At 45.7% G+C, this 27,712-nt stretch overlaps 1 protein-coding gene across 5 annotated transcripts in view; it reads left to right on the top strand.

Moving 5' to 3' along the window:
• Nucleotides 1-27,492, top strand: part of L1CAM (L1 cell adhesion molecule) — a 603,152-nt gene extending 575,660 nt beyond the window's left edge. For 4 of the 5 annotated variants that reach the window (XM_086940236.1, XM_086940234.1, XM_086940237.1 and 1 more), the window contains 7 exons: nucleotides 620-742; nucleotides 1,836-2,012; nucleotides 6,522-6,641; nucleotides 9,171-9,332; nucleotides 12,474-12,605; nucleotides 18,342-18,414; nucleotides 26,957-27,492. In XM_086940236.1, coding sequence (XP_086796362.1) covers nucleotides 620-742; nucleotides 1,836-2,012; nucleotides 6,522-6,641; nucleotides 9,171-9,332; nucleotides 12,474-12,605; nucleotides 18,342-18,414; nucleotides 26,957-27,194 — 1,025 coding nt within the window. In that variant the 3' untranslated portion in view covers nucleotides 27,195-27,492. Of the gene's footprint in view, nucleotides 1-619; nucleotides 743-1,835; nucleotides 2,013-6,521; nucleotides 6,642-9,170; nucleotides 9,333-12,473; nucleotides 12,606-18,341; nucleotides 18,415-18,515; nucleotides 18,583-26,956 lie in introns of those variants that run through there. The other variant, XM_086940238.1, reaches the window with a different exon arrangement.
• Nucleotides 27,493-27,712: the final 220 nt, after the last annotated feature.

Genomic DNA, 27,712 nt, shown 5'->3' with positions numbered 1-27,712 from the left:
CTGGAGCCTAATTTACAAGTGCAAAGTTACTACTTGTCACTTTCCACATGTAGGGTGGGGTCTCCGCCACTGGGGCAGGAACCTCCCTATGGGAATGTGTAGGTAAAAACATATAACATTTCTTAAACTTACATTTTCCAAAAAGAAATTTGTAATTCAAATATTAAAGTTACTTATTTATTTATTTTAAATGTAGAACAAATTGTAAAAATGCTACATCATTATTAACTTAAATTAAATTTGATTTAAATATTAAACATTAAATGAAAATTATTTTTCCTAAGATTTAAATTTTAAAAAATCAGTTTGTGAATAGCAATGGCCTTACGGGTTTGTGTGTGGGTGCACGTCCCTACCTAACCTACTCTGAAACCCTCCCTAAACCCCTCCTGTTTAGTAGTGCGCATTCCCCATTTTCCAGTCACTACCCCTGTCCCTCTCACATTTACTTGTAAAACGTATCACCTTCATGTACATAGATTTCCGCAGTCAGGGTAAAGATTTCTAAACAGCATGGCATGTGAGTGACTGAGTCTGCTCAGACTGGCCTTCCAGAAGCACTGTCCTGACCACCTACACACCTCTCCCCTGACTGTCACTCTCTGTGTTTTATCCCCAGTACCTGACAAGCCCTCCTCGGTGCATCTGGAGTACCTGTCGGACACGTCATTGAACCTGGTGTGGACCCCGCCGGAGAGCCCCAACGGCATCCTTACAGCCTATCTTCTCCAGTATCAACCAAGTAAGAGTGCAGCGCCTCTAGGCGCTGTGAGCTGCTGGCGCTGTGCTTGTTAGCAGAAAGGGCGTGACGGCCGCGGACTTAGGAGCGTGTAACATAGCAGGAGACGTAGATGAACGAGTGTGCTTGCATCATCTCTTTCTCTCTCTCTCTCTTCCCCCCTCTCTCTCTCTCTATTGTGCGTCTCTCTGTCGCTCTCTCTCTCCCTCTCTCTTTCCCTCTCTCTCTCTCTATATATATATATATTTCTTTCTTTTTTCTCTCTCGCTCACTCTCTCTCTTGTTCTCTTTCTCTCTCGCCCTCTCCTTTTCTCTCTGTCTCTGTCTCTCTCTCTCTCTCTATTGTGTGTGTCTTTCTCTCACTCTCTCTCTCTCTCTGTCTCTCTCTCTCCCTCTCTCTTCCCCCCTCTCTCTCTCCCTCTCTCTTTCCCTCTCTCGCTCTCACTCGCGCTCTCTCTCCCTCTCTCTCGCTCTCTCTCTCTCTCTCTCTCTCACTCGCGCTCTCTTTCCCTCTCTCTCTCTCACTCGCGCTCTCTCTCCCTCTCTCTCTTTCTCTCTCTTTTCTCTCTCGGTCTCTCTCTCGTTCTCGTTCCCTCTCTCCCTCTCCTTTTCTCTCTCTCTGTCTCTCTCTCTCACTCTCTCTCTCTCTTTGTCTTTCTCTCCCTCCCTCTCTCTCTCCCTCTCTCTTCCCCCTTTCTCTCTCTCCCTCTCTCTCTTTATCTCTCTCTCTCTCTCTCCCCCATAAATAGGCCTTGTGAGGGTTTTTTTTTTCTTTCGTAAACTGGTCCTCGAATGGAACCTGTGAGGCAACAAGCAGAGTTTTCTCAAGTGAATTTCTGCTGTGGTGATATTTGCTTTGCACTGAATGACAAATGAGTGAATCAGTGGTTATTAGTGCACTTGCTCGTGTGTGTGTTGCCTTTTCATACATTTCACAGATGGTTTGGGGGTAAAACAAGGTGGGGCTTGTTGGCATGTAGGAGACGCGTGTGTGTTTCATGATCCTGGAGGGTGTGTGTACACCACGAGGGAGAGAGGTGCACAGCTGTCCTAAGTGTACCAATGCTTGTCTGACGGCCTCTCTGCTTCCACCCAGTTAACAAGACCTATGTTGGTCCCATGATCAGCATCCCCGTCAACGACCCGCGAACGCTGAACTGGACCCTCTCAGGCCTGGACCCCAAGGAGCAGTACCGGTTCTACGTGCACGCCTCCACCAAGGAGGGTGAGGGGACCCCCTACATCATCGAGGGACGGACGGAGCAGGAAGCAGGTATACAGAAACAGGCCCCCCATGAGGGGGGAGTGTCCCACTCAGGTATACAAGGCTGTGGAAGCCAGGCAGCGCAGGAAGGTACGGTAGGGGGGGCACACTGGGACATGAACCGAGGGGCCCTCTGCTCTCTGAGGAGCTGGCGACTGCCATTCATTGTTTAGCAGCAGGAAGTTTTGTGACCCTTGCCTTGGCCCACCCTGGGGTCTTTCCCAAATCAATCTTCCATAGGGTCCTCATCCACAGTCATCAGAACTCCAGCTCTGGGAAAGAATTCAATGACAAGCAGTGGCGGTTCCTTCTTTAGGGCGGAGGAGCGTTGCCCCACTACTGAGATCCAGAAGATGCAAACATGTCAAATGAAATGATAATAAAACAATGTTATTTTCATTTTATTTTTCATCACAGAGATGCGTCTTGGGGGTGGGCCATCCTGACGACAGCAGCAAGCATCATGGAGGAGGAGTGGTGGGCACTGCAAGTGCGCATGTCGGTTTGGTCGGATGTCTTAGGACGACCGAACCAACATGTGCACTTATATTTCTCCAACCTGAGCTGTGTTGCACAGCTGGCTCGGAGAACAAGCCAGCACAAACCAATCCCAGAGCTTCTGTCATGCTGGGTAATAGTATTACCAGCATTAGAGCAATTTCTGGATTGGCGCCGGGGAGTCTGGGAGCCTCTGCACTAGCAGCAGAGCAGCAAAAGAGCACAGAGGAAGCAGGCGGCAGGTAACTTATCCATTATTTTTCATTGTTGTCTCTAGTGCTGCCTCACCACTTTTCACTGACAGCAGCCGCCACTGATGACAGGCAATTTGGTGACTTTTCGTACAGTGTTTTTGTATGGGAAACTAACATATTCCTTCTGCAAGGAACAGGAAAAAGAGAAAGTTTAATGTAAACTTTCAATGTCCTACTTGATCAGTAAGTGCCACTGTGAGATCAGTGCTTGTCTCTCCTTCCCAGGGTGCACTTCAACGTATTAATATAGGAACAGCCGTTTACGACTGCAGTCAATGTGCGAGCAGTATATGAGGCCTACTCGCAAAGGAAAATGTACATACAAGTTATGCTACACATGTAACTTAACTCCTACAATTTGTATTAAATATTCTACTTTTGGCTAGTCACCAGTTCTGTGTCTAAATTTACTACAAGGTGTAGATGTACATCTCACCCGCCAAAATAGAAGGTGGAGGTTAATTTACGAGTCGAAAATTACTATAACCAAAATGAATCCAAAGCAATAGTAGCTCAGCCCTGGAGTAAGTCCAGCACCACACACGGCCTACAAATGGCGATGCAACACCCTTGAAAATAATGCAGGCCAGGACATAAAATTGAACCCTATAGAAAATAATGTCAAAATAGATTAATTTATCTTGATGTTTTACAAACATGTATACATGTAATTTACCGATAAATATATATATATATAAATAAAAATTATAAATACTTTAATATGTTTAATTTAAAATACGTGTAAATACATTTAGAAAAATAACATTAATTTATATGCATTCTAAACCAAACATTTTACTTTAGGTGGGATTTTCTAAACAAAGGGCCCCATTAGGATGGCGGTCAGCTTGCCCCCGCCAGGCCAGCGGTAGTCACCGCCGGCCCAGTGGGGGCAATCCGCCCACCATCCCTGCAAAAAAAAGACCCCCCGCCATATTAAAATGGCTGGGGGGTCCGCGGCGGACGGAAAGACCGTCCGCCGCTTTTCCGCCCGCTTTTCCGCCCGTTCGTCATGTCGACCAGGCGGAAAAAGGTTCTATTTGGTGGCGGTGTCTAAAAGACACTGCCAGCCATATTAGAATGTGCATTTTTTAATGCAATGCCGCCATGGAAAGAAATGCGGAGCCTGCTTCGGGGCCCCTTGTGGGCCCCCATGGACTCCAGGGGATGGGGGGGTGCACATGGGGGGTACCTATGGTACCCCCTGCCTTTCAAAGAACAACATGTCAGGCACTGCACGGTGCCTGTCACGTTGTGCTTTGAAAAGCCCAACATGCATTTTTAGCAATGGGCCGGGCGGTGCTTTCGGCACCGCCCGTCGCAATGTTAAAAATACGCGATGCGCCCGCCACTGTGGCAGGCGCATCCTAATTGCCCCCACGGGACCCCCGCCCTTATGGCGGCCAGTCCCATTTACTGTGAGGATGGCGGGCGGACTTCTAATGATGCCCTAAATCTTTAAAAATGAATTTTAAATTAATTTATTATATATTTAAATCAATTTAAGATTCGATTCAAAATTAAGTTGATTGTGTAAAGCTACGGAGATCTCCTTATGGTTAGGTATAGGGAAAATGTAAAAAATTTATTTATCTTTAAAAAGAAACTAAATATGTTATGATAAATAATAATGTAAATTCGTGGTATATATTTATTTTAAATGTAGAGCAAAATTAAAATTGCCTTCAGCACTATAAGTATTTAATTACTTTAAGTATATTTATTGAAACATATTTGTTACGGATTTATTAATAAACGAACCACCTAAAATTATTATGTATTAAACATTAAAAAAAGGTATGCATATAAGTAGGTAAATTATTGTAGTTACTTAATAAACCAACATATATTTATTTATAAATTAAAAGGTAATTACAATATTTTATTATAAAATAATACTGTTGTATTTATAAATACATTAGTAACATGCAATTAAATGAATATATTTGTAAGAAGTCGAAATGAATTTATTCAAACAATATATCCTATGAGATTTTATTTAAAGCCACTTATCTCTGTTATTTTCTATGAGAGGATATTGCAGTACCAGCGGTTGACCATGTCTGAGAGCTGGACTTACTCCAGATGTGAAAAGGAGTAAGTTTACTACTGTTTTGTGCCCTTTTGGCTCCAAAAACGTTAAAAGGGCATTTTAAGAATAGCAATGAGTTTACTCCTTTGTGGTGGGATGGGTGGGCGTTTCTGTGTCCCTAAATATCTCCCTGACACACCCTTAACCTTTCCTTACATCTCCCTAAACTTCTCCCATGTAGTAGTAGGTATTTCAATTTTTCCACCCCCTCCCCCGTCCCTTTCATATTTACCACTAAATAGCAAATATACGTATGTGAAGTTCATCCCACAGAAAAGATAGGAGAGGTAGTTTGTGACTTGAATTTTGAAGTAAGTCAGTGGTATGACTGCAGTACTTTTACATGTGCTACACAATGCATTTTGTGAAAGTTCCTCGAGATGCAACCGGCATGGGCGCTCGCTTTCTGCATCCCTGGGTCACTTTGGTGTTATAGAAGAGGCGGCAGACATTTGTGCAGTCCCGTTTGTAAAACAGATTACACTGTTGCACATGGACCGCCAGCATAATGCTATCAGGGCGTTCCTTTTTATTTGCACATGAAGATGGCCCCATTCTAATAAGCGAAAACTTTGCCTCTGCACCAGAGCCCTATTATGGATGGAAATGCCAAGAAGCTGTCACACTGCGCACTGCAAAGAGAGGGCACAGTCAGTGCATGCCCCCAATCCCAGGGTACCCCTGGAAGGGTGGATAGGGGTTATCATGGACTGCCCCAGACATCTCCCTGCAGGTGGATACCGTCACTCACGGCCCCCGCCTGCAGTGGGAGCTCCTCCCTCTTTTGTAAAGTAGGCTGTGTGTCACTGGCATTTCAACCAATGGACTGGATGCTTCAAACCCTCTACTAATGCAATGTCACCATCTCCGTTACAAGATCACAGCTGTGTCCGTCACACCTGTCTGTAGGTTTACTATGGCGAAGACCAAGGCAAAGCTTCCTATACATGATACCGGCCTAGGTGTCCTATAAAATTAGTATTTGATTATCCATCGGTAGAAGGTAAAGAACACCAGCAGAGACCTCTGCAACCGAGGTGTATGATTTTCTCGTCCCCGGAGACTACTATTTCATTGTTTTACCACATTGGCTGTATTATTCTATCAGCACTTTTTACAAGCGTGTTTCCTGCACCCGCTTCCCTAGCCACCAGGTGTCACTGTAGGAGCAGCGCATGGCTCTTCCCTTCCCAGACCCTGTCCTACATCAGCATCACTCCCAGCTCCAGCCAGCAGAGGGCACATTAAAACCAACATTTGATTCATTGCAGCACAGACTTCATCACTTCAGCTCCTGTCTTTCCCCATCCAGCAGGTGTCGCTGTAAGATCAATGATTGACAATCTTGTACTACTTCACGATCAGATTCAACATTGGCGGTGGTAGCGGTGCTACAGGACCTAGCAAGGGGATATTGTCTCTAAAAGGGCAACATAGGGCTCGCCACTCTCTAGAAGTGATTTTCTCAGAATCGCTACCAGTCGCAGCCAGCTGAGGTCCTACCAAGCCCATCTTTTGCCACATAAGCTTTAACACTTCAGCATCGCCTGCATCTTCCTTCCGCACCTGGCCAGCAGGTGTCGCTATAAGAGCAGATTTGTCTTTGCCTGCTTTGTATTTTTTTCCTGCTTCTTTCAGTGGTGCTCATGGTTTGCCTGTGTCCCTGTTTTTCAGAGTTTCCACCAATCACAAATATCACCTTCCGGACAGGTGATAACTACACCATGATCACCTGGATCCCGCGGGAGGGCCAGCGCAACATGGAGTTCCAGGTCAAATACATGAACAAAGACAGTAAGAAGGAAGACCTCTCTGGTTTTCAGTTTACCCTTTACACTTGTATTTGTGTATTCCTCTTTCTCTCTCTAACTCTTCATATAACCTCCTCTCTGCCTCTTACCTTGGCGGAACCTTTCTTGTCCACCTGAGCTTAGAGCCTCCTCCAGCTTGCACCGTGACCTCACAGTGGAGACCCCTGCCCTCTGAGACCTACCTTTGATGTGCCCCCTCTCTCACTATTCATACAGGAGAACCATCCTCTCCCCCTCTGGCCTCAGAGGCACCCCCTTAAACTCTGACCTCAGAGATCTCTCCCCTTTCCCTCTGACCTTAGATACACCTCCCCTCTAACACTGGACATATAGACGCCATCCCTTGTGCGCGATCTTTCGAGCCCTCCTCGCCCTGCTCTGACTTAAGAGTAAAATGGGAAGATAATTCAACAGTCAAGAAAAAGGAGAAATGTTTTTAAAACTAGGGAAAGGCGGGGAGCACAAATAGGTGGACCCTTCAAACTTTGTCTTCTGGAATATCTTCACTCTGGCCTGACCTCCTCCCCTCTCTCTGGCCTCAGAAATATCTCACTTCTCACTCTGACCTCCACCCCACACTCTGATCCCTGAAACAGCGTGCCTGTCACGTTGACCTCCAGCCCACTCTCTGACCTCGGAAACAACTCACCTATCACTGACATCCACGTCACTCTCAGACCTCAGAAAAATCTGTCCTCTCACTCTGACCTCCACGTCACTCTCTGACCTCAGACACATCTCACCTCTCACTCTGACCCCCACCTTACCCTCTGACCTCAAAAACATCTTGCCTCTCACTCTGACCCCCACCTTACTCTCTGACCCCAGAAACATATCTCCTCTCATTCTGGCCTCCACCCCGCTCTCTGACCCCAAAAATATCTTACCTCTCACTCTGACCTCCACAACACTCACTGTCCCCAGAAACAACTCGCCTATCCCTGACTTCCACCCCACTCTCTGCCTTCAGAAACATCTTGCTTCTCACTATGACCTCCACCACCACTCGCAGACCTCAGACACATCTCACCTGTCACTCTGTCCTCTGAAAGAGACGCCCCTTCCACTGTGACTGTGTAAATAGTTTCAATTCTTCTCTAGCATCAGCAGTACCACCGCTTCTTGCTCTGACCTTATAAGGACTTCCTGTTTTGTTATCACCTAGAAAGGCCTTACCCATCAACTCAGGTCTGAAAAGGATGCCTGCTCTGCTACAACTATTATAAGACTGTTCCAAGCACATGACTGGTCTCATCAGCACAAGAGCCTCCTTCTGACCTTGGACAGCTCTTAACCAAGGACTTCACTCCATTATTCTGTCCTCAAATGACTCATTTCACTCTAGACGCGGTGGAACTCTGTACTGCTTAATTTATACCTTTGTTTTTTTGTAAGACTTTCCTCCTCCTTTTCTTTTTCAGGAAGGCCACTTCGTCTTGCTCCCTCCATACAAAGACCTTCTCCCCTCACCCATACTTAAGAAAGAACATTTTCCTCTTTCTTTATTACAGATGTCCCTTCCCTTTTACTAAATTCCCAAAGTTATGCCTCTAATGCTCTGTTTCCCACAACAAATTTCCCTCCCTGCTCATAGCCTCAGATCCCCCTACACTTTCCTTGTGACCTCACATGGATGTGCACTCACTTCTGAAGAGTCTTCTCCACCTGTTCTGGCTCTGAAAGACCCTTCTCTCTCCCTCTAACCTCATAATGCGCTTCCACCACTCAGTGTTGCCTAAGATGGTTTTGTTTCTCCCTCTGAGTTCAGAATGGTCATCCCTCACTTCTCTGGTCTCTCAGACATCCTCCCACTCTGACCTTTTAGACCCTTTCCTATTATCACATTCTCAGGATCTTTCATTTTTGCGCTGATTCCCCCACCTTCACTTTTACTTTCCTCAAAAGAACCATCCTCTTTCATTTTGACCTTTCGAGATGTTTCCCCAGCCTCCTCCAGCTTACGGTTCTGACTTTGTAAAATGTTTGATTTTGGTCTCTCCTGAGAGGGACCTTCCTCCCTCATGCTGATGCCTTGCCCTCATCCCTGCCAAAGGCTTCCTTTTGCTGTGACCTCTGAAAGTGTTTCCCCATTAGCTTTAATTACAAAGCACTTTTACAATTTAGACCTTGTTTCCAGGTTTATTTAAAAGCGTTGAGGTGCTCAAGCGATACCCTTTTCAGCATAGAACAGGCAGATCGATTTGAAGCACAAAAAGTCATCTGGGTCTAAAAACAGAAGAGGAATTTTATATTTTGTGCAGGTCTGAAGTATAAAAAACAGCACACGCTGCATGCAAATGCGATTACATGTTCAGTGTTAATTAAGAAAGACATGATATCAGATCCATGTAAACTTTGAATACTAATGTTGCGTTGAGACCCCACGCTTCACTCCAGCACATAGACAAATCTCTGAACAAGTCGTGTCACACTGCAACTACTTGGATGACTTCATCTTCTTTTCAAAACAGAGATAACTCCAAATACACCTGTTTTCCTTTCCATTGTGCAGGTGAGGAAAAATGGCGATGGGTCGGCAACGTGAGCTCCACACAGTCAATTTACCACGTGGGAGGTCTGCTTCCGGGCACCAGCTACAGAATCATTCTGGCAGCCTGGAACCAGACGCAGGAAGCAGTCATCTGGGATGCTGAGGTGCAGACCACTGGAATAGGTGAGTAGGGTAGCAGTCTCAAGGCGAAGGATCGACACCTTACTACTACCAGAAGAATAGCGGTTCCTTGGGTAGGGTGTGTTGCGGTGTGCGTTGTGCTTAATTTATTTGGTCTGCTAGGGGTTGCATTTTTTGTCATGGCTTGGGTAATTCTGCGTGGTTTGCAGTGGTCTCCAGTGGATTGGCCTGGTCATGCAAAAGTAGGGGGCTGAGATTAGGTGGGCTTCAGGTTGTCGTCAAAATTTGGGATCGTGTTCAGTTGGTACAGGCTGGCTTGTTTTGGGTGACCCTGTTTGGGTTGACTGAGGCTGAGGAGTTAGGGCATGTTTAGGTTAGCTGGTTCCAAATGTGCTGCTAGAGATTAGGCTGGCTTGGGGTGGGTTGGTTTGATGTTGGGTTAGGTTGACCCACGGTAGCTGCCAGCCACATTAGACAGTCTCCTGCACTGGGTGTCTCTGTTTTGCCATCATAGGAACACTTCTCATCACTCACCAGCCTCACATTTTCCTTATCTCACTGAATTAGCCCTCTCACCAATCAATCGCACACACACAGCAAAGGTAACACCCTGAAGCTAGTGATGACATCACTTCCGGCACTCCAATAACACCAGTTGCTCCCTGTGGAAAGGTCAGTCCCCTGTCCGCGTCACTTCCTGTCCAATATCGCGCATCCTCTTACCACAGTCAGCACAACACCACCAAACAGGCGTCTCCATCCTTCAGAACTTCCACCAGGAATCAATAGCTTCACCCAGCCTTGCACAGCGAGGCACCCCTACTATGCGCCTACATCTGCACCTTAATGATCGACATTGATAATTCTGCACAACAAAACGCAGTAACATAGATGGGATGGAGGCCGAAAGGCGGTTCTGCTGCTATGTCAGGCAAGCCTATGATATGATATGATATGATATGATATATGATATGATGTATGATATGATATGATATGATATGATATATGATATGATATGATATGATATATGATATGATATGATATAGTGAAGAGGTGTGACGCCGCGGCCAGGTCGACTGATGCTGGATGCTGGGGATCACGGTTCGATCCCTGGCTCCGATGGCAGGGGTCTGCCCAGCACCATGCGACTCTGGGCAATAGCTTGCTTAATCTTCCCAACGGCCCCCAGCGCCGAGATACCCCTTTGGGGGTGATTCGTGTGCTATACAAGTACTGGATTTACATTTATGATATATGATAAGATATGATATAAGATATGATATGATATAGATTTGTTTAGTTCTGCAATTGCCCAACGGGTGTCAAGGCGCTCCTTGCCAATCCCTCAACATGACACGATGAAGGGGTCAATCACAAACCTGTTAATTAATTATAGTTTATTAGACTACAAGTGCCCACAAGCTGCAAAACCGATTGTTCCAGATGAGTAACATTTCCCTTATTGGACAACACATGTCCCTGTAAACCCAGCTCCAATGACAGCATTCAGTCGAACTAAGAGCAAACCCTCATTAAACACTAATCTTAGCAGCTTCACATTCGAGGTTTCCACTTGCCGATACAAATAAAAAATGAAATAATATGAGAAAACGTGAATCAAAGATTAATGTACTGACAGAAAGCACTGGATGGTCACTGGGTGATGAGTTAAACACTGACTCACCATACAGAGCTCGAACAACTAAGCGCCAATCACAGCGGACTGAGCACTGCCACCTCTGTAGTGGCAGCAAAGTGGGGTACACCGCTTCTAAGCTACGCGCCCAATAATCCCCTGGTCCAGCAATGCCGAATCCCATTGTAAATCCTGCTCTGCTAAAAAAAATTATCTTTATTCAGGAGCGCCACAAGTTCAGCCCATCAGCTCCAGTCTGCTCTGCACAGCCATTCCAGCTGGTCCTTCACCCGCTTCAAAGCTCTCACACGAGCAACCCTCACACTCCTCTTCAATGCTACGGCCGACTCTTCCTCCAGTGACTACAGCCCATCCTTCTGTCACAAAACCCCTCACAGGAGATTCACTCATCCACATCTCACGACTGCCAACCCCCCGGCACAACCAACACCAATGAGGCGTGTGCGGGGCCTTGCAGCAGCTCTCAACACCATCAACCACCAGGACCACTATGATATCCCACGAGAGACGGCAGAGCAGAGCCACACGAAGGGGCAGATTCATCATTGCTTCATACGGCGCAGAGCAGCAAGCCACCTCCCTGCGCTGCGCTGTGTGAAAGGGGAGGGGCAGGATTGTGCCGTATTTATCATCATACAACGCATTCCTGTCCTTTCAGTGCGCGGGCGCACTTTGGGATGTCTAGTGCCAAAGCAGGCCTCCTTGCATCATGTTGCAAGGCATTGTAGGTGGGATTGCCTTTAAGTGGAAGGGGGACACACAAAAGCAATACTGAGAGGGATTTTCCTCTTACTACGCTGCACATGTAGAAAAAGAAAAAAACAAGGTGAAATAAAGATATTTCTCCTTGTTACACCTCACCTGAGGAGGCGTAGAGTTTTGACGCATTCCTAGGTCTACCACTAATGGTAATTATAAGAATGCGCCCAAATCCATGGGTGGACACGTGGGAACACGCACGCTCCACCCGTGGAACACCTCCCAACCACAGACTAACGCAAGGCAGCGATTCACGCTTGCGTTATTCTAGATTCAGCAAACCATGCAGGGCCACGCAAGGGGGCCTTGAGTAACCTGACAGATCTCACGTTGGTTTTGCTTCACCCTTTCACCCCCTCACGTGGCATGTGGTTTCGGAGTCCGGAGTTCGTTTGGCTTTAAATGGGTTGGATTACTTCGTTGTCTCAGTTGGCTTACATTAGAGTCATTTTCTTTGGTTTTACATGGGTTGTGATAAGTTAGCATGGACATGAAGAGACCTGTACATGGATTGGTTTTGCTTGTGTTGTGTTGGCTTGGGTTGGGCGGTGGAGTCTGGATGGGTTGTACTAGGTTTAAGGTGTAAGAGATGGTGGGAGAATCGGCACAGACGGAGCTGCGGTGCAGTAGGTTGGGAACTGTTGCTTCACTTTACCTTGGGTGGTCATGAGTTGTAATCTCCTCACTGGGATCTGTGGTTTAGGAATGTTTGTGCCTTTACCAGTTTCACTCCCTAAGGTTGATTGTCTCCATCTTTCTCCCCTCAGCCTCTGTGAAGAAACATGGCGGCTTCGCCACCGAAGGTTGGTTCATCGGCCTCATAAGCGCCATCGTTCTGGTCATCCTGATTCTGCTCATTCTCTGCTTCATAAAACGCAGCAAGGGAGGGAAGTATTCGGGTGAGTACAAGACTTGTGAATACTCTAGTGACACTGGTAGGGACTGAAGACGGTCCTCATACAGTGGGACGTATCTGTTAACTAAGAGTAGTAGATGCTTCTGACCAAGGTGGGAGTAGCAGGAGAATCTCTGTGGTCCCTTCAACCTGTCTGCCCGCAGAACCACATAGAGAGAAGCGTTTGAACATGGCTGGGAAAGATGTGCCTGTTTGACTTTTTCTGTCCTGCCCTCTTTTCACCTGAGTGTTTTCGACAGTCACTAAGCCCACTGAGATCTCACCAGGATGTTTAACCCTCCGCTAGTAAAGCCCAATATTTTGTTGGCCCGGAGAGGTACCCAAAGCGTACACCCACCCACTGCACCCTCACTGTGCACCAGAGAGAGTGGCAGCAAGAGGGCCCTGAATCTGCAGTTCAAAGGCACAGTCCTTTAGACCCACACCCTAGGGGTGAGGAGACCCACAAGCCCTCCATGACAATGTGTACAGCCCCCTGTAATTGGGGCCCTTGACTCTCCCCTGCACGTGTGTTGTATGTTGTCAGTAAGTTTGCACAAGACCGGTCATTCTGAACCCTCCTGTGCTGGGCGGAGGTTTGTCTAGTAGCAGAGGGGCGCCTCCTAGGACTTCTGGCCACTCTATTGGGAATCCATCCACCTGACCGCAGGTGTCTGCCCCTGCACGATACAAACACTGGAAGAAAGTCCACCCGTCCATGGATGACTGAAGGTTAATACATTTAAAGGCAATGTGGACTTTGGCTAGTCCTGGCTGCCTCTGCTTTCTTTGGGAGAAAGAATGACCCCCTTGTGATGATATGTTGTGCTGGGGTGGATATCTGAAGACGCCACACAGAAAGGCGTCTGACCTGGAGCAGCATTCAGGAAGCCCAGGAAGCCTTTCTGCGGTGCCCTGGAACACCTCTTTGGGCCCCAGGTGGATAATATGTTGGAAAAGAGAACAAAGGACACCAGGACTGTGAAATCCATGAGCACCTTTTGTAGGCAGCAGCCCAGTGGCAGGGGTAAGTCCTCAAACCCGACCCCCGGCCGGGCACAAAGCTACCACTGCCGACAGCAGGCGTTTCACAAGTCTGAGGCAGACAGCCAATACTCAGGGGGGGTTACCGGGGTAACAATGGCAAGAACAAAGTTAGTGGTGGCTCCAACAAAGGAGCTTCCGCACTGACTCATCCACACTCCTCTACCCCCCCCCGACCAACACATGACACCCGTAGGACTTCCACCTTCTCTGGGAGGAAAGCACAGCAGATGAGAGCATGGCTACTGCTTAGAATTATGCCCCCCCCCCCATGCCACCCCCACATATCACCATGCTGATACAGCCTCAGTCAAGGCCACCTCACTCTCCTTGAAGAAAAGGTTCAAGCACTTCTTTAAAAGGGCGTAACTCTGCTTGCGCCCTCATTCCAAGGGGGCAAAGACATCACTCGCTGGACTGCTTCACCCCAAAGAAGGACGACTCTCTGCTGTCCACCTTAGACCTGAGGCCACTGAACTGGCCCATCCTGTCAGAGTACTTTCCGGTGACAACTTTGCAGAGTGTCATCCCACAGCTCCAACAAGGGGACTTCATGACAGCACCTAAAAGACGCCTACTTCCTCACCCTATCCTCCTACTTCCTCACCCGTGCTTCCACTTGAAGGTAAGTGGCCAACATTAGAAACTCAAAGTTCCACCCGCTGGAGTCACTACAGCTCTGAGGGTCTTTACCAAATGCCCAACAGTGGTGGCTGTTCACCTTCGAAGGGCGGCATTCATGTTTTCCTGTCCCTCAATGACTCACTGATCAAGCCCAGCAGCTGGAGCCATGCCAAGCACACACTCAAACAGCCATGGTCCTGCTTCACAGCCCAGGGTTCACCATAGAAGTCTCATCTCCAGTCCCAACTGGTCCAGCCTTTCCTGGGCTTAGTCTGAAGTGCTGTCACACGTAAACCCTCTCCCAACCAGAAGGGTGACGGCATTTCAGCATCTGCTGCCTCTTCTCTAATCCACTCCTCTGTTACCCGTAAGAACTGTAATGAAGCTCCAGGCTATGATGATATCTGCATAGCGGGGGTGCTGCACTCAGATTACATGTACACACACTCCGACAGTGGCTTGCGAGGCAATGGTCGCAACCGGAGGGTCGCTGGAAAGATCTAGCTATGGTAAAGACCATTACTCAGCCCTCTCTTCAGTGTTGCTTGTCAGGCTTTTCCTGGACCCTCTTCCCCAGGTGACCATCACCACTGTAGCATTGCGCTCTAGGCGCGGCGCACATCTCGGCGACATGACTGTGCGGTACTTGGAACCCTTGCACTCAGGGTCGATGCATCAACGACCTACAGCTGCTGGACAACTCCCTATGCCCCAGCCCTCAAAGCCTTCGACACACTTGTTCAATGCAAAGTTGGTCTATAAAGCCAGACAACATGGTAGCCAAGTATTACATTCAGAAATGAGGGGGGAGGTGTTTACTCCACCCAGCGGTCTGTGTTACCACAAGACATCTGGCACTGGCACAGCCTCAAGAAGATCCATCATATAGAGGAAAACCTACCAGTGGAGGACAACAGGTTTGCGGGCATGATAAACAGGATTCATCAACAAGCCCACGAGTGGGAACTCCTTCCACAAGTCCTACGCTGGTACTCCCAACACTGGGCAACCCCAGCCATCAACCTCTTCGCCACCCCAGGAACCACAAAAAGTTTCAGCGCCAGACACCTGTGCACACAGTCCACGTGCAATGCACTGTGGGTGAACTGGTCAAATATATCCGCATATCTTTTTCCTCCTCTCCAACTAATACCGTACATGGTGAGGAAAGTTGGGCAGATGTCCATAGCCAATATCCTGGTGGCTCCAAGATGGCGAAGACAGGCCAGGTACGGGGTGCGCTTGGAGATGTCCATCAGTCCTAAGTCACAAGGAGCTTTAAATCTGCCTGGACCTTCTCATAACAACAAGGCCAAATCAGCCACCAGGCCCCGAAGCAGCTCATCCTAGCTATTGGATACTGGAGATTTTCGAGTTTGACTGAGTAACCCTCCCCGATGAGCAACTGATGCTGGTGAGGCTCATAGGACCACAACATGCACATATTGTGCAGCCAAGTGGAAGAGGCGTGTCCACTACTGCACATTAATGCAGCCAGCCCTCTTCTAAGTCAGGGTTCAGGAAATCACATGTTACCTTTTACACCTTCTAAAACACCTCTCCACCTCGCCACTGTTGTGGTGCGCGTGCAGAATGGGGAACGCTCATTTGTTTTCAAGATTCCTACGGCTAAGGCATTCATGGAGGAAATCAAAAGAATAATACCCCCAAGACCACTTTCAGCCCTATTGTGGAACCTTAATGTAGTTCTCAATAGTTTTATGGGTCTTCTTTTACACCCCTCTACTCTTGTAACCTTCAATTTCTTTCCTGGAGGTGGCCTTTCTAGTAGCCATAACTTCGCTCAGCTGCATCAGTGAATTACAAGCAGTAACACAAAGTTAATTCCCCCTGGACAGGTATGCTGTGTTATTTCCAAGGGCTCCCCTGTCCTTGTGCACCTGAACAAAGGGTTCTTGGATGATGAGTGTTTTTAATTCACTGATGTGGCTACGCGAGGTAATGGCTACTAGAAAGGCCACCTTCCATAAAAGAAACTGAAGGTTACCTTTCCACATTAACCAGACTATTGAGCTGCCCGTATTCTTTCCACAACTTGTTTTGGTAGTAAAAAGATGTTGCACACCTTTTACGTGATGCAGACACTCATGTACCATATTGACAGGATTAAGTCCTTCTGAAAAACTAAATAGCTCCTTCCAGACTTTGGTAAACACCACAATGGACACCCTATTTCCAAGGCAGGTATTGCAAGGTGACTTGTCAAATGTTTCCAAACCTGCGACACTAAAGCTAAACATGACCTCACTGTACCCCCAGGAGACACTCTACAGAAGGGGGCAACCATGGCTTTCCTAAGTAACATTCTATTAGGAGACATCTGCAGGGCAGCTACCTTGTCAACACCACGCACCTTTACAAAGATTTACTATGTGAATATACTAGCACATCAAAAGACTATGGCTGGCCAGACCATATTAAGAACATTACTCCAAACATCTGTGTCACCTGCGTGCTACCTACACTTAAGAGGAAACTGCTTTACATGTGTGTCTACAGCCACACATGCTGTGAACAGAAGAATTGATCCTGTAAACATCTGTTTGTAGTGTGTAGTGCTATAAATTCACATGTGCTCACTGTCCTTCCTAGAAGCTGACAATTATATCATACACTCGTTACTTCTTTAACAACTTACAGTGATACACATCACTTCTCTCACCCGCAGAGCGGAAGACTATTTGGCGTGAAGTTCATTCTCATGTGTATTGAGGCTCATGAGAGAAGTGGCCGCACATCCTGTAGCTCAAAACTTTCTTAAAGGGAAAAAAGTTGTAATGTTCGTCCCCAAAACTAGATGGTTGGAGAATGCAGAGCACGTGACTCTACCGCACTACATGCTACGAACAGATGCTTATAGGATAAGAACCAATTTCCATTCACATCATGAGGGCGAAAGAGCCTCCCATCCCCCCACAGGGACTGGGAGGGCTTGGATCTTAGGCAGAAGATGCCAGGACATCAGTCATCAAAGGTTCTGGAGGATACCTTTGTGAGAGCTGGTGGCCTCTGATACCGATGTAAGACTCCCTGGCCTCTGACACGGGTGTGAGACGAGGCGATCTCTGATACCAATGACAGACTCCCTGACCGGTGACAATCTGACAAAGAGCTTTGGGAGGGGATTAAGCCCCCTGGTCCTTCTGCGTGGAACAGATCCTGCCTCTCAGGAATCTCACTGTGACATGATTAAGGCTGGATGGATAACTCCGCTCCGCCAGCTAAGTTTACGGAGTTTTAAAACTCAGCACTCCGTTTGGAGTGCGAAGTTTTCCAAAACTCCGCAACCGCAGGGGAGCGGAGTAAGACTTACCTTCTCCTCCAGTTCCACGGTGTCTTGCCTGCTCCTGTTGCTGTGGCCCCACCCGCCTTCCACTGCTCGGCTGCTCTGTATCAATTAATTAACAGGAAGAACTGCCGTGCGCATGGCGTGCTGCGTGAAGGCATGCGTGGCCCCAGGGTCGAAAGGCTACCAAAGCCAGGGAGCAAGCAGCCTCCTTTAAAGTCCTGGTCCCCACGAGAGACTGTTAATGAATTGAACTGGAGCAGCCGAGCAGCGGATGGCGAGCGGAGCCACAGGCAGCAGGAGCAGGCAGGAGCAGGCAGGACACCGATTTGGGAGTGGAGGAGAAGGTAGGTCTCCCGGCCAGCAGGCCTTACTAAGCGGGAGTGGAGGGGGTGGTTTAGCATGAGGGGAGGCAGGAGAGGGGTGGGTTTAGCGGGAGGGAGGGGGACGGGGTTTAGCAGGGGGAACAGGGGGGCAATGAGTGACTCTGCCAGCCACGGAACTCTGCAGGATTTCACTGAGTTTTCTAGTAACTCTGTGAAATTTCGCAGAGTGCTACTACGCAAGCTCCGCCCAGGGTTAGACAGGATGTGGGTGCAAGGCTGCTCTGCCATTGGTTGCTTGCAGATCAGCCGCCCATCACATGTTTGTCAGGGCAGGCAGTGTAGGAGGGTAGTGGTGCCGACAGGCTCTAGGTACCTCCTGTCCACAGATGTTGGCACTGACTCCTGCTCACCTTCTCTCTCTGTCTCCACATCCTCACAGTGAAGGACAAAGAAGACACCCAGGTCGACTCCGAGGCCCGACCCATGAAGGATGAGACCTTCGGGGAGTACAGGTAGGTGTGTGCCAGCCCCCGGTGGCAATGCTTGCTTTTCTCTGCCTCACCTTATCCCAGGTGCCTAACCTTCCTTTTTCTTGCTCTTCCTCATGCCTCAGATCTCTGGAAAGGTAAGTGTGGCCTCTCTCACCTTCTCTCTTTGTTGTGTGCACTCTGCAGTGTGTGTTTCTGTTCCTCACATTAGGCAGCCAGAGCTCTGCTGTGTCCTCTTCTCCCTTTGTGTCACCAGCAGACTGTCTGCCAGGTGTGCTGCCAAAGGCCCCAGTGGGTGCACCCAGATCTGCTGCCTGCCGGCACCACAATGCCGCCATCTTGGTTGGATTTGTTCCGTATTTATGTTTTAAATTATTTAGCCACAATAACATTTCAAACCAAAATGTTGTTGAAAGCTCTGTAGTAGAACACAGCACAGTGAGCAGGCGGCTGGGACGACAAACACTGGATTCAAATTCAGGAGTTAGAATGATCAGCTCCTTGTGTGAGCATTAAAGGGGCCATTCGTGAGTGATGTCACACCAGGCCTCAAAGCCCGTGCAGACATCACCACAAAGGGCCCGATTCACAAAGGTAAACTTACACTTTTGTGTAACTTTATCACTTTTCGGTCTTCACTAAGGTAAGCGTAGACCAAAAGTCTAACTTTACTAGTAGTAACTTACCTTTGTGAATACTGAAATGTAGTAAAGTTAGACTTTTGGTATAAGTATAGCTTTGTGAATACCGAAATGTAGTAAAGTTAGACTTTTGGTATAAATATAGCTTTGTGAATACTGAAATGTAGTAAAGTTAGACTTTTGGTATAAGTATAGCTTTGTGAATACTGAAATGTAGTAAAGTTAGACTTTTGGTATAAGTATAGCTTTGTGAATACCGAAATGTAGTAAAGTTAGACTTTTGGTATAAGTATAGCTTTGTGAATACTGAAATGTAGTAACGTTAGACTTTTGGTATAAGTATAGCTTTGTGAATACCGAAATGTAGTTAAGTTAAACTTTTGGTATAAGTATACCTTTGTGAATACTGAAATGTAGTAAAGTTAGACTTTTGGTATAAGTATAGCTTTGTGAATACTGAAATGTAGTAAAGTTAGACTTTTGGTATAAGTATACCTTTGTAAATACTGAAATATAGTAAAGTTAGACTTTTGGTATAAGTATAGCTTTGTGAATACTGAAATGTAGTTAAGTTAAACTTTTGGTATAAGTATACCTTTGTAAATACTGAAATATAGTAAAGTTAGACATTTGGTATAAATATAGCTTTGTGAATACTGAAATGTAGTAAAGTTAGACTGTTGGTATAAGTATACCTTTGTAAATACCGAAAAGTAGTAAAGTTAGACTTTTGGTATAAGTATACCTTTGTGAATACCGAAAAGTAGTAAAGTTAGACTTTTGGTATAAGTATAGCTTTGTGAATACTGAAATGTAGTAAAGTTAGACTTTTGGTATAAGTATAGCTTTGTGAATACCGAAATGTAGTAAAGTTAGACTTTTGGTATAAGTATAGCTTTGTGAATACTGAAATGTAGTAAAGTTAGACTTTTGGTATAAGTATAGCTTTGTGAATACCGAAATGTAGTAAAGTTAGACTTTCGGTATAAGTATACCTTTGTGAATACTGAAATGTAGTAACGTTAGACTTTTGGTATAAGTATAGCTTTGTGAATACCGAAATGTAGTTAAGTTAAACTTTTGGTATAAGTATACCTTTGTGAATACTGAAATGTGGTAAAGTTAGACTTTTGGTATAAGTATACCTTTGTGAATACCGAAAAGTAGTAAAGTTAGACTTTTGGTATAAGTATACCTTTGTGAATACCGAAAAGTAGTAAAGTTAGACTTTTGGTATAAGTATACCTTTGTGAATACTGAAATGTAGTAAAGTTAGACTTTTGGTATAAGTATTCCTTTGGAAATACCGAAATGTAGTAAAGTTAGACTTTTGGTATAAGTAGACCTTTGTAAATACCGAAATGTAGTAAAGTTAGACTTTTGGTATAAGTATTCCTTTGGAAATACCGAAATGTAGTAAAGTTAGACTTTGGTATAAGTATACCTTTGTAAATACCGAAATGTAGTAAAGTTAGACTTTTGGTATAAGTATAGCTTTGTGAATACTGAAATGTAGTAAAGTTAGACTTTTGGTATAAGTATAGCTTTGTGAATACCGAAAAGTAGTAAAGTTAGACTTTTGGTATAAGTATAGCTTTGTGAATACTGAAATGTAGTAAAGTTAGACTTTTGGTATAAGTATAGCTTTGTGAATACTGAAATGTAGTAAAGTTAGACTTTTGGTATAAGTATAGCTTTGTGAATACTGAAATGTAGTAAAGTTAGACTTTTGGTATAAGTATAGCTTTGTGAATACCGAAATGTAGTAAAGTTAGACTTTTGGTATAAGTATAGCTTTGTGAATACTGAAATGTAGTAAAGTTAGACTTTTGGTATAAGTATAGCTTTGTGAATACCGAAATGTAGTAAAGTTAGACTTTCGGTATAAGTATACCTTTGTGAATACTGAAATGTAGTAACGTTAGACTTTTGGTATAAGTATAGCTTTGTGAATACCGAAATGTAGTTAAGTTAAACTTTTGGTATAAGTATACCTTTGTGAATACTGAAATGTAGTAAAGTTAGACTTTTGGTATAAGTATACCTTTGTGAATACCGAAAAGTAGTAAAGTTAGACTTTTGGTATAAGTATACCTTTGTGAATACCGAAAAGTAGTAAAGTTAGACTTTTGGTATAAGTATACCTTTGTGAATACTGAAATGTAGTAAAGTTAGACTTTTGGTATAAGTATTCCTTTGGAAATACCGAAATGTAGTAAAGTTAGACTTTTGGTATAAGTAGACCTTTGTAAATACCGAAATGTAGTAAAGTTAGACTTTTGGTATAAGTATTCCTTTGGAAATACCGAAATGTAGTAAAGTTAGACTTTGGTATAAGTATACCTTTGTAAATACCGAAATGTAGTAAAGTTAGACTTTTGGTATAAGTATAGCTTTGTGAATACTGAAATGTAGTAAAGTTAGACTTTTGGTATAAGTATTCCTTTGGAAATACCGAAATGTAGTAAAGTTAGACTTTGGTATAAGTATACCTTTGTGAATACTGAAATGTAGTAAAGTTAGACTTTTGGTATAAGTATTCCTTTGGAAATACCGAAATGTAGTAAAGTTAGACTTTTGGTATAAGTAGACCTTTGTAAATACCGAAATGTAGTAAAGTTAGACTTTTGGTATAAGTATTCCTTTGGAAATACCGAAATGTAGTAAAGTTAGACTTTGGTATAAGTATACCTTTGTAAATACCGAAATGTAGTAAAGTTAGACTTTTGGTATAAGTATAGCTTTGTGAATACTGAAATGTAGTAAAGTTAGACTTTTGGTATAAGTATTCCTTTGGAAATACCGAAATGTAGTAAAGTTAGACTTTGGTATAAGTATACCTTTGTAAATACCGAAAAGTAGTAAAGTTAGACTTTTGGTATAAGTATTCCTTTGTGAATACTGAAAACTAGTAAACTTACACAAAAATGTAAGTTTACCTTTGTGAATGGAGCCCAAAGAGAGGCACATTCTAGAACGCCTTCCGACAGGAGGCGGGGCTGTCAGGGTCTGTTTTAAGCTCCACTGTTAAAGAAACAATGGTTCAAGGATGGCCTAAGAAGGTCCTCAAAGGAATAATGATACTGTAGCGAATAATTACTTAACGCTGGGGAGCTTGCAAAGTAGGTTCATATGAAATATTTTATTTTATTTTTATCTTTATATATACAATTCTTATAACGTTTTTCAGGTGCTCAGATAAGTGATAGGGTGCAGAACGTTACATGAGTGAACATAGTGAAAAGACGGACTCTCACACAACAACAAGGCTAAAAAAAACACATGAATATATACAATGGAGTGGGGGTATTTCCTTGGGTAGGTCGACGACGTTTCGATCTGTATGAATTTCAGATCATCATCAGGACTGAAGAGCCTCCTGAAAATAGTATTTTAGTTTAGTTGAGTTGAATACTTCAGGAAAAGAGGGGTGGTTGGTATTTGACGCTTTTAAAACTATGTTGAAATTGCAGCTAAAAGCATGGTCCAAGTAGCGCTCAATCACTCAAGTAGGATTCAAGGAGGGTCCTACATGAACTGATTATTCTAAAACCGTAGATGATTTATCAATCCAAGTAGCGCTCTACCATTTGGCGAGGGTCCTACTGGAACTGCGATTTAGAACGAGATCTATCTTAATGGAGTTCGCGTTGCTCTGTGGTCATTAAGTATTGGGGCCGCCAGGAGTTAATCTCGGCGTGTTTGCTGTTGTAGGGGTGGCGTCCGAGTGCCTGCTACTTGGCTGCTCTCACTGTTTTAAGCTCCTGCATTCAAGAGCAGCCCTTGGGGGCTGGAGGAAGTCAGCCCCAGTGAGGGATGCTGCTTCAAAGAAAGAGCTGAGGGTGGATGTAGCCATGATGTGGGTGATGCCAGAGGGTCTGGTTGTCAGTTTGTAGTAGGTGAGAAGTAGAGGTATAGGAGGGTAGGGTGTCTGAAAGGTAGTCAGGAGCAGGTCAGCATGGACACCAGTGTCAATAACGTGTAAGGTGCTCTTTCTTTTACCCAGGGTCTGAACGCCTGATGGCCCCTGGGGAGACAGTAACGTGAACACACATTTCATGGGCCAGTTTCACTTAGTACAAGAGAACTGATTGGTGCTTTGCTCTGTAGAATGGGGTGAGTGGACATACGTCATGTATGTTCAGTGCTTGGTGGCAAACAAGAGAGGGAGTGATTAAAAAAACCCATGCAGCTAAACAAGAACTTGTGAAACTGGGTCTGGAGGTAGGAAAATAGAACAAGACAGTCATGTCCACCATGTCACTTGTAAGTCACGTGACACACTCAGTGCAGAGTCAGTTACATGTGTGACGTATAGCACAGTCAGTGCAGAGTCTGACATACTGAAATATGTGGAGGAGTTAGTGCAGTGGGTTACATATTTTAGACTTGTCTGGGAAGTGACACAGTGTGGAGTCAGTTACATGTTGGCCTCATTCTTAACACATGACACACTACAGAGTCAGTTACATGTTGGACACATGCCTACCATGTTACACAGTGCAGAGTCAGTTAAATGTTGGACACATGCCTAACGTGAGACACAGTGCAGAGTCAGTTACATACTCAACATATGATTGACAAGTGACACACTCAGCTCAGTCAGTTACATGAGTGACTTATGATACAGTTATTGGGGAGTCTGACATACTCAAAAATGTGGAAGAGTTAGTGCAGTTGGCTGTAAAATATGCACATGCCTGAGACGTGACACAGTGCAGAGTAGGTTACATTTTGGACACATACCTAACATGTGAGACACTTCAGATTGAGATACATGTTTGACACATGCCTAACATGTGACACAGTGAAGAGTCTGTTACACAGTGCAGAGTCAGTTACATAATGAACATATGACTGACATGGGACATGCTCAGAGCCAGTTACATGAGTGACTTATGATCCCGTTATTAGAGAGTCAGACATACTCAAATATGTGGAAGAGTTAGTGCAGTCATTTCCGTAATATACACTTATCTGAGAAGTGACACAGTGCAGAGTAAGTTACATACTCAACATATGACTGACATGTGACACCGCTCAGAGTCAGTTACATGAGTGACTTATGACACCATTATTGGAAAGTCTGACATACTCAAATATGTGGAAGAATTAGTGCATTTGGCTATAAAATATACACATGCCTGAGACGTGACACAGTGCAGAGTAGGTTTCATGTTGGACACATACCTAACATGTGAGACACTTCAGATTGAGATACATGTTGGACACATGCCTAACATGTGACACAGTGAAGAGTCAGTTACACAGTGCAGAGTCAGTTACATACTCAACATATGACTGACATGTGACACACTCAGAGTCAGTTACATGAGTGACTTATGATCCCGTTATTGGAGAGTCAGACATACTCAAATATGTGGAAGAGTTAGTGTAGTCATTTACGTAATATACACTTATCTGAGAAGTGACACAGTGCAGAGTCAGTTACATACTCAACACATGACTGACATATGAGAGAGGGTGGAGATGGTTCCATACTGGACGTATGTCTGTCGTGTCCACCGTATCATCATGTCCAAGATTCCAGCCGGCTGTGGAATGTCCACATTCCCAATTGCCCGACACACAGACACACCACTTCTTCTGGCCCATGCTCCTGTGCAGACCCCACAGCGGACAGACAGGGTGACTCAAAGGGTGGTCGTGGGCTCCCTTGAGGCTGTGGGTTTACCGCCTGTGCCCACCCTGTCCTTGACTTCTGTTTCTTTTTCCACCACAGCAGTTCATACCTTAGAATTAGGTAATGTGTTGGGGAGCGGTCTCTCTCTCTCTCTCTGTTCTGCCAGGCTGCAAGCTTGGTGCACACTGGCATGATGCCCTCTCAGCACCCTGACGCCTGTTGGCAATGTGCCCTCTCTGATCCCCTGACTAGAAGCTGCTTCTAGGCGCTCTGAATGTAGCATGAGTGTCCCTGGATCTCATGCCAGTCTGGGCATGGACTGCATCAACTCTGCCCCCTTGCCCCTGGCATCAATGCATGAGTGGGGAGGAATTCCCATGAACCCTTTGGAGAAATGCTAGAGGCCTGTGGAACAGAAGGCTTGTGCCAATGCCGCTTCCTGCTCTGTGCTATGCATGTTGCTAATCTGAGGGTAGTGCTGGCAATGACTTTGGGGCAGGTTTACTAACTTTTCACGCAACGCAGCACAGCAACTAAAGGTTTTACACTAGTCTTATGCTGACTCCATGTGTGACCTCACGGAAACTTCACCCCTTCTTCAGCATAATACCAGTCCATCTTATGAGAATATGTAACTTCATGGAAGTAGCATTCCCTCATTAGGATGTCTCGGGCTGTCACCAGCTCCGCCTGTGACTCTTCTCTGATCTCATGCAGACGTCGCCCCCTTGCTGATGCTCATGGGTAGTCCAGGGTCTGCCTCTGCCTGCCCATACTCTTCCTTGGATTCATCCCTTCTGCTTGCATCATCTCACCTTAGCACTGCCCCTGACTCAGTGTGTGACCTCAATGAGCCCGGTCTCCGCCACGCATCTCACTCCAAAGATTGATTTTTACAATAACTCGCTCTGTGACACCAGTCAAGTTTCTTCCCCTCCCCACACCTCACTTTAGTCCTGGATCTTTGTGTACAGTAAGAGGACCCCCCCCCCCCAACCCCCTCCCCACCTCCTTTCAGCAGCAAGCCACAAGTCTCCAGTGGGTGACTTTTTTGTGCTAGTGAATCCTGGCCAGAATGAATCCTAGGGGTTCACACATGCAACCCCTAGACCTGTAACCATGCTGGGGGTAGGGGCTTCATTTGCATGGTGAGCCATGATGTTGTTTAGCATAAATTATTTTAGTTTCATTATGAATATTATGCCCCACTCTAGTTCCTCTTGTTTACTCTATTACTGTTACCCCGGTTGATGACGCGCCTGCATCCGGCTTCATATTGCATGGTCATTCGCTGCCCTGGCTTCAACGTGCATGCGGTTTCTTCCAGTGATTTCAGCTGACTGCACCCTTACCTCATCCCTGAACAGGGTGCTTGCACAGGGACCTTAATGATGCCTTCGAAAGGCTACCAAAGCCGGGGAGCAGTCAGCCCCCAAGCCCCGGTCCACACGAGAGACACCAGGGTGGCAACCCTTTGAAACATGTTGTTTATATCTTCTGCATATGACAAGATCCCTGCATGGGTGCATGCGTGTTCCCTCCCCACCGGTATGAAGAAGGGTACACCCGAAATCACTGGGACCTGGGTGTAGAACAGTATAGAAGGTGGTGGCCCCAGCACTATTACAACAAAACAGTGTAAAGTTGTATTAAAGAAAATAAATCAAAACTGAGAAACTAAGTGGTGCTAGAGTGTTATTTATTCACACCAAGCACCTGCTGCTCATTAATAAGGACACCGTTTACAACAAACACTGAATTGGACATTAAATAGCATGCCAAACCATTTGATTGTGATACCTTTTGTATAGTGTTTGTCACTTGCCTCACTACCTCACATAAGCCACCCCGCTTTTCCCCCCCTTCTCAGTTGGGCACACCAACGTTATGTTTTAATGTTTTTTGTAAACGGTGTCCTTATTAACGAGCATCAGGTGCTTGGTGTGATTAAATAACACTCTAGCACCATTTTGTTTCTCAGTTTTGATTTATTTTCTTTAACCCCTTCCATGCTCAAGACGAGCTCAGCTCGTCATGCAGTACAGTGCTCCTTCGCTCATGACGAGCTGAGCTCGTCATGACCACACCCGTTTTTATTGCTGTCCAGCACAGCAGAGGAATCTCTCAAGCTGCGATGTGGTTAATACAGCTTTACACTGTTTTGATGTAATAGTGCTGGGACCACCACCTTCTATACTGTTCCCTCCCCACTGCAGGGGCTTCCAACCTCCTTCCTCAGTTGACTTGCACACCAACAGTTTGCTTTCTCCCCACCCTGCAGCGACAACGAAGAGAAGCCGTTCACCAGCAGCCAACCATCCCTGAATGGGGAGCTCATCAAACCTCTGGGCAGTGACGACAGCCTGGCAGACTACGGGGGCAGCGTGGACGTCCAGTTCAACGAAGATGGCTCGTTCATCGGCCAGTACAGCGGCAAGAAGGATGAGAAGGAACCCGCTGCCGGGCACGACAGCTCCGGTGCCACCTCACCCGTCAACCCTGTGGTGGCACTGGAGTGAAGACCCCTCTGCCACCGTGGAGGGGGTGAGGAATGGAGAGAGAGGGGAGGGGAGGGATGCGAAGCCTGAATGAAAGAGAGAGAGCATGGAAAGCAAAGCTATTATTCGCTTTTGTGACCAGTTGCTTTGGTCTTTTTTCCTTTGAACTTGCAGAAAAAGCATCTTTCCACCTGAGTGAAGGGAGGGAGAAAAGAAAAAGGAGAAATTGAGTGGAGCAGAATGGCCAAGTTCTCCTGCTCAGGGCTTAGGGTGGGGGGGCAACAGTGTTCAGATTTATTTAAGAAATTAAAAAAAGAAACATAACTTTGAGAAAGTTGGAAAAGACAAAAAAAAAACAACAACAACCCTTCTACATAGACTTTATACCAGTTTCACACCACACCCCGCGACTGCTACGCAGCGGATCCTAGAAGCTGTGTCGTCAGCGACCATGGCCTCCTCTGCTGCTCTGTGTTCAGATGCCCTTCGAACGAGACACATTCCACGTACAACTTGCCAAAAACAGGAAGGAAAGAACA

The sequence above is a fragment of the Lissotriton vulgaris genome, chromosome 10 (assembly GCF_964263255.1).
Source record: "Lissotriton vulgaris chromosome 10, aLisVul1.2, whole genome shotgun sequence".
In the NCBI taxonomy this organism is placed as follows: domain Eukaryota; kingdom Metazoa; phylum Chordata; class Amphibia; order Caudata; family Salamandridae; genus Lissotriton; species Lissotriton vulgaris.
The sequence above is the reverse complement of the archived record's forward strand: the minus strand, read 5'-3'. Positions and strand labels throughout refer to the sequence as shown.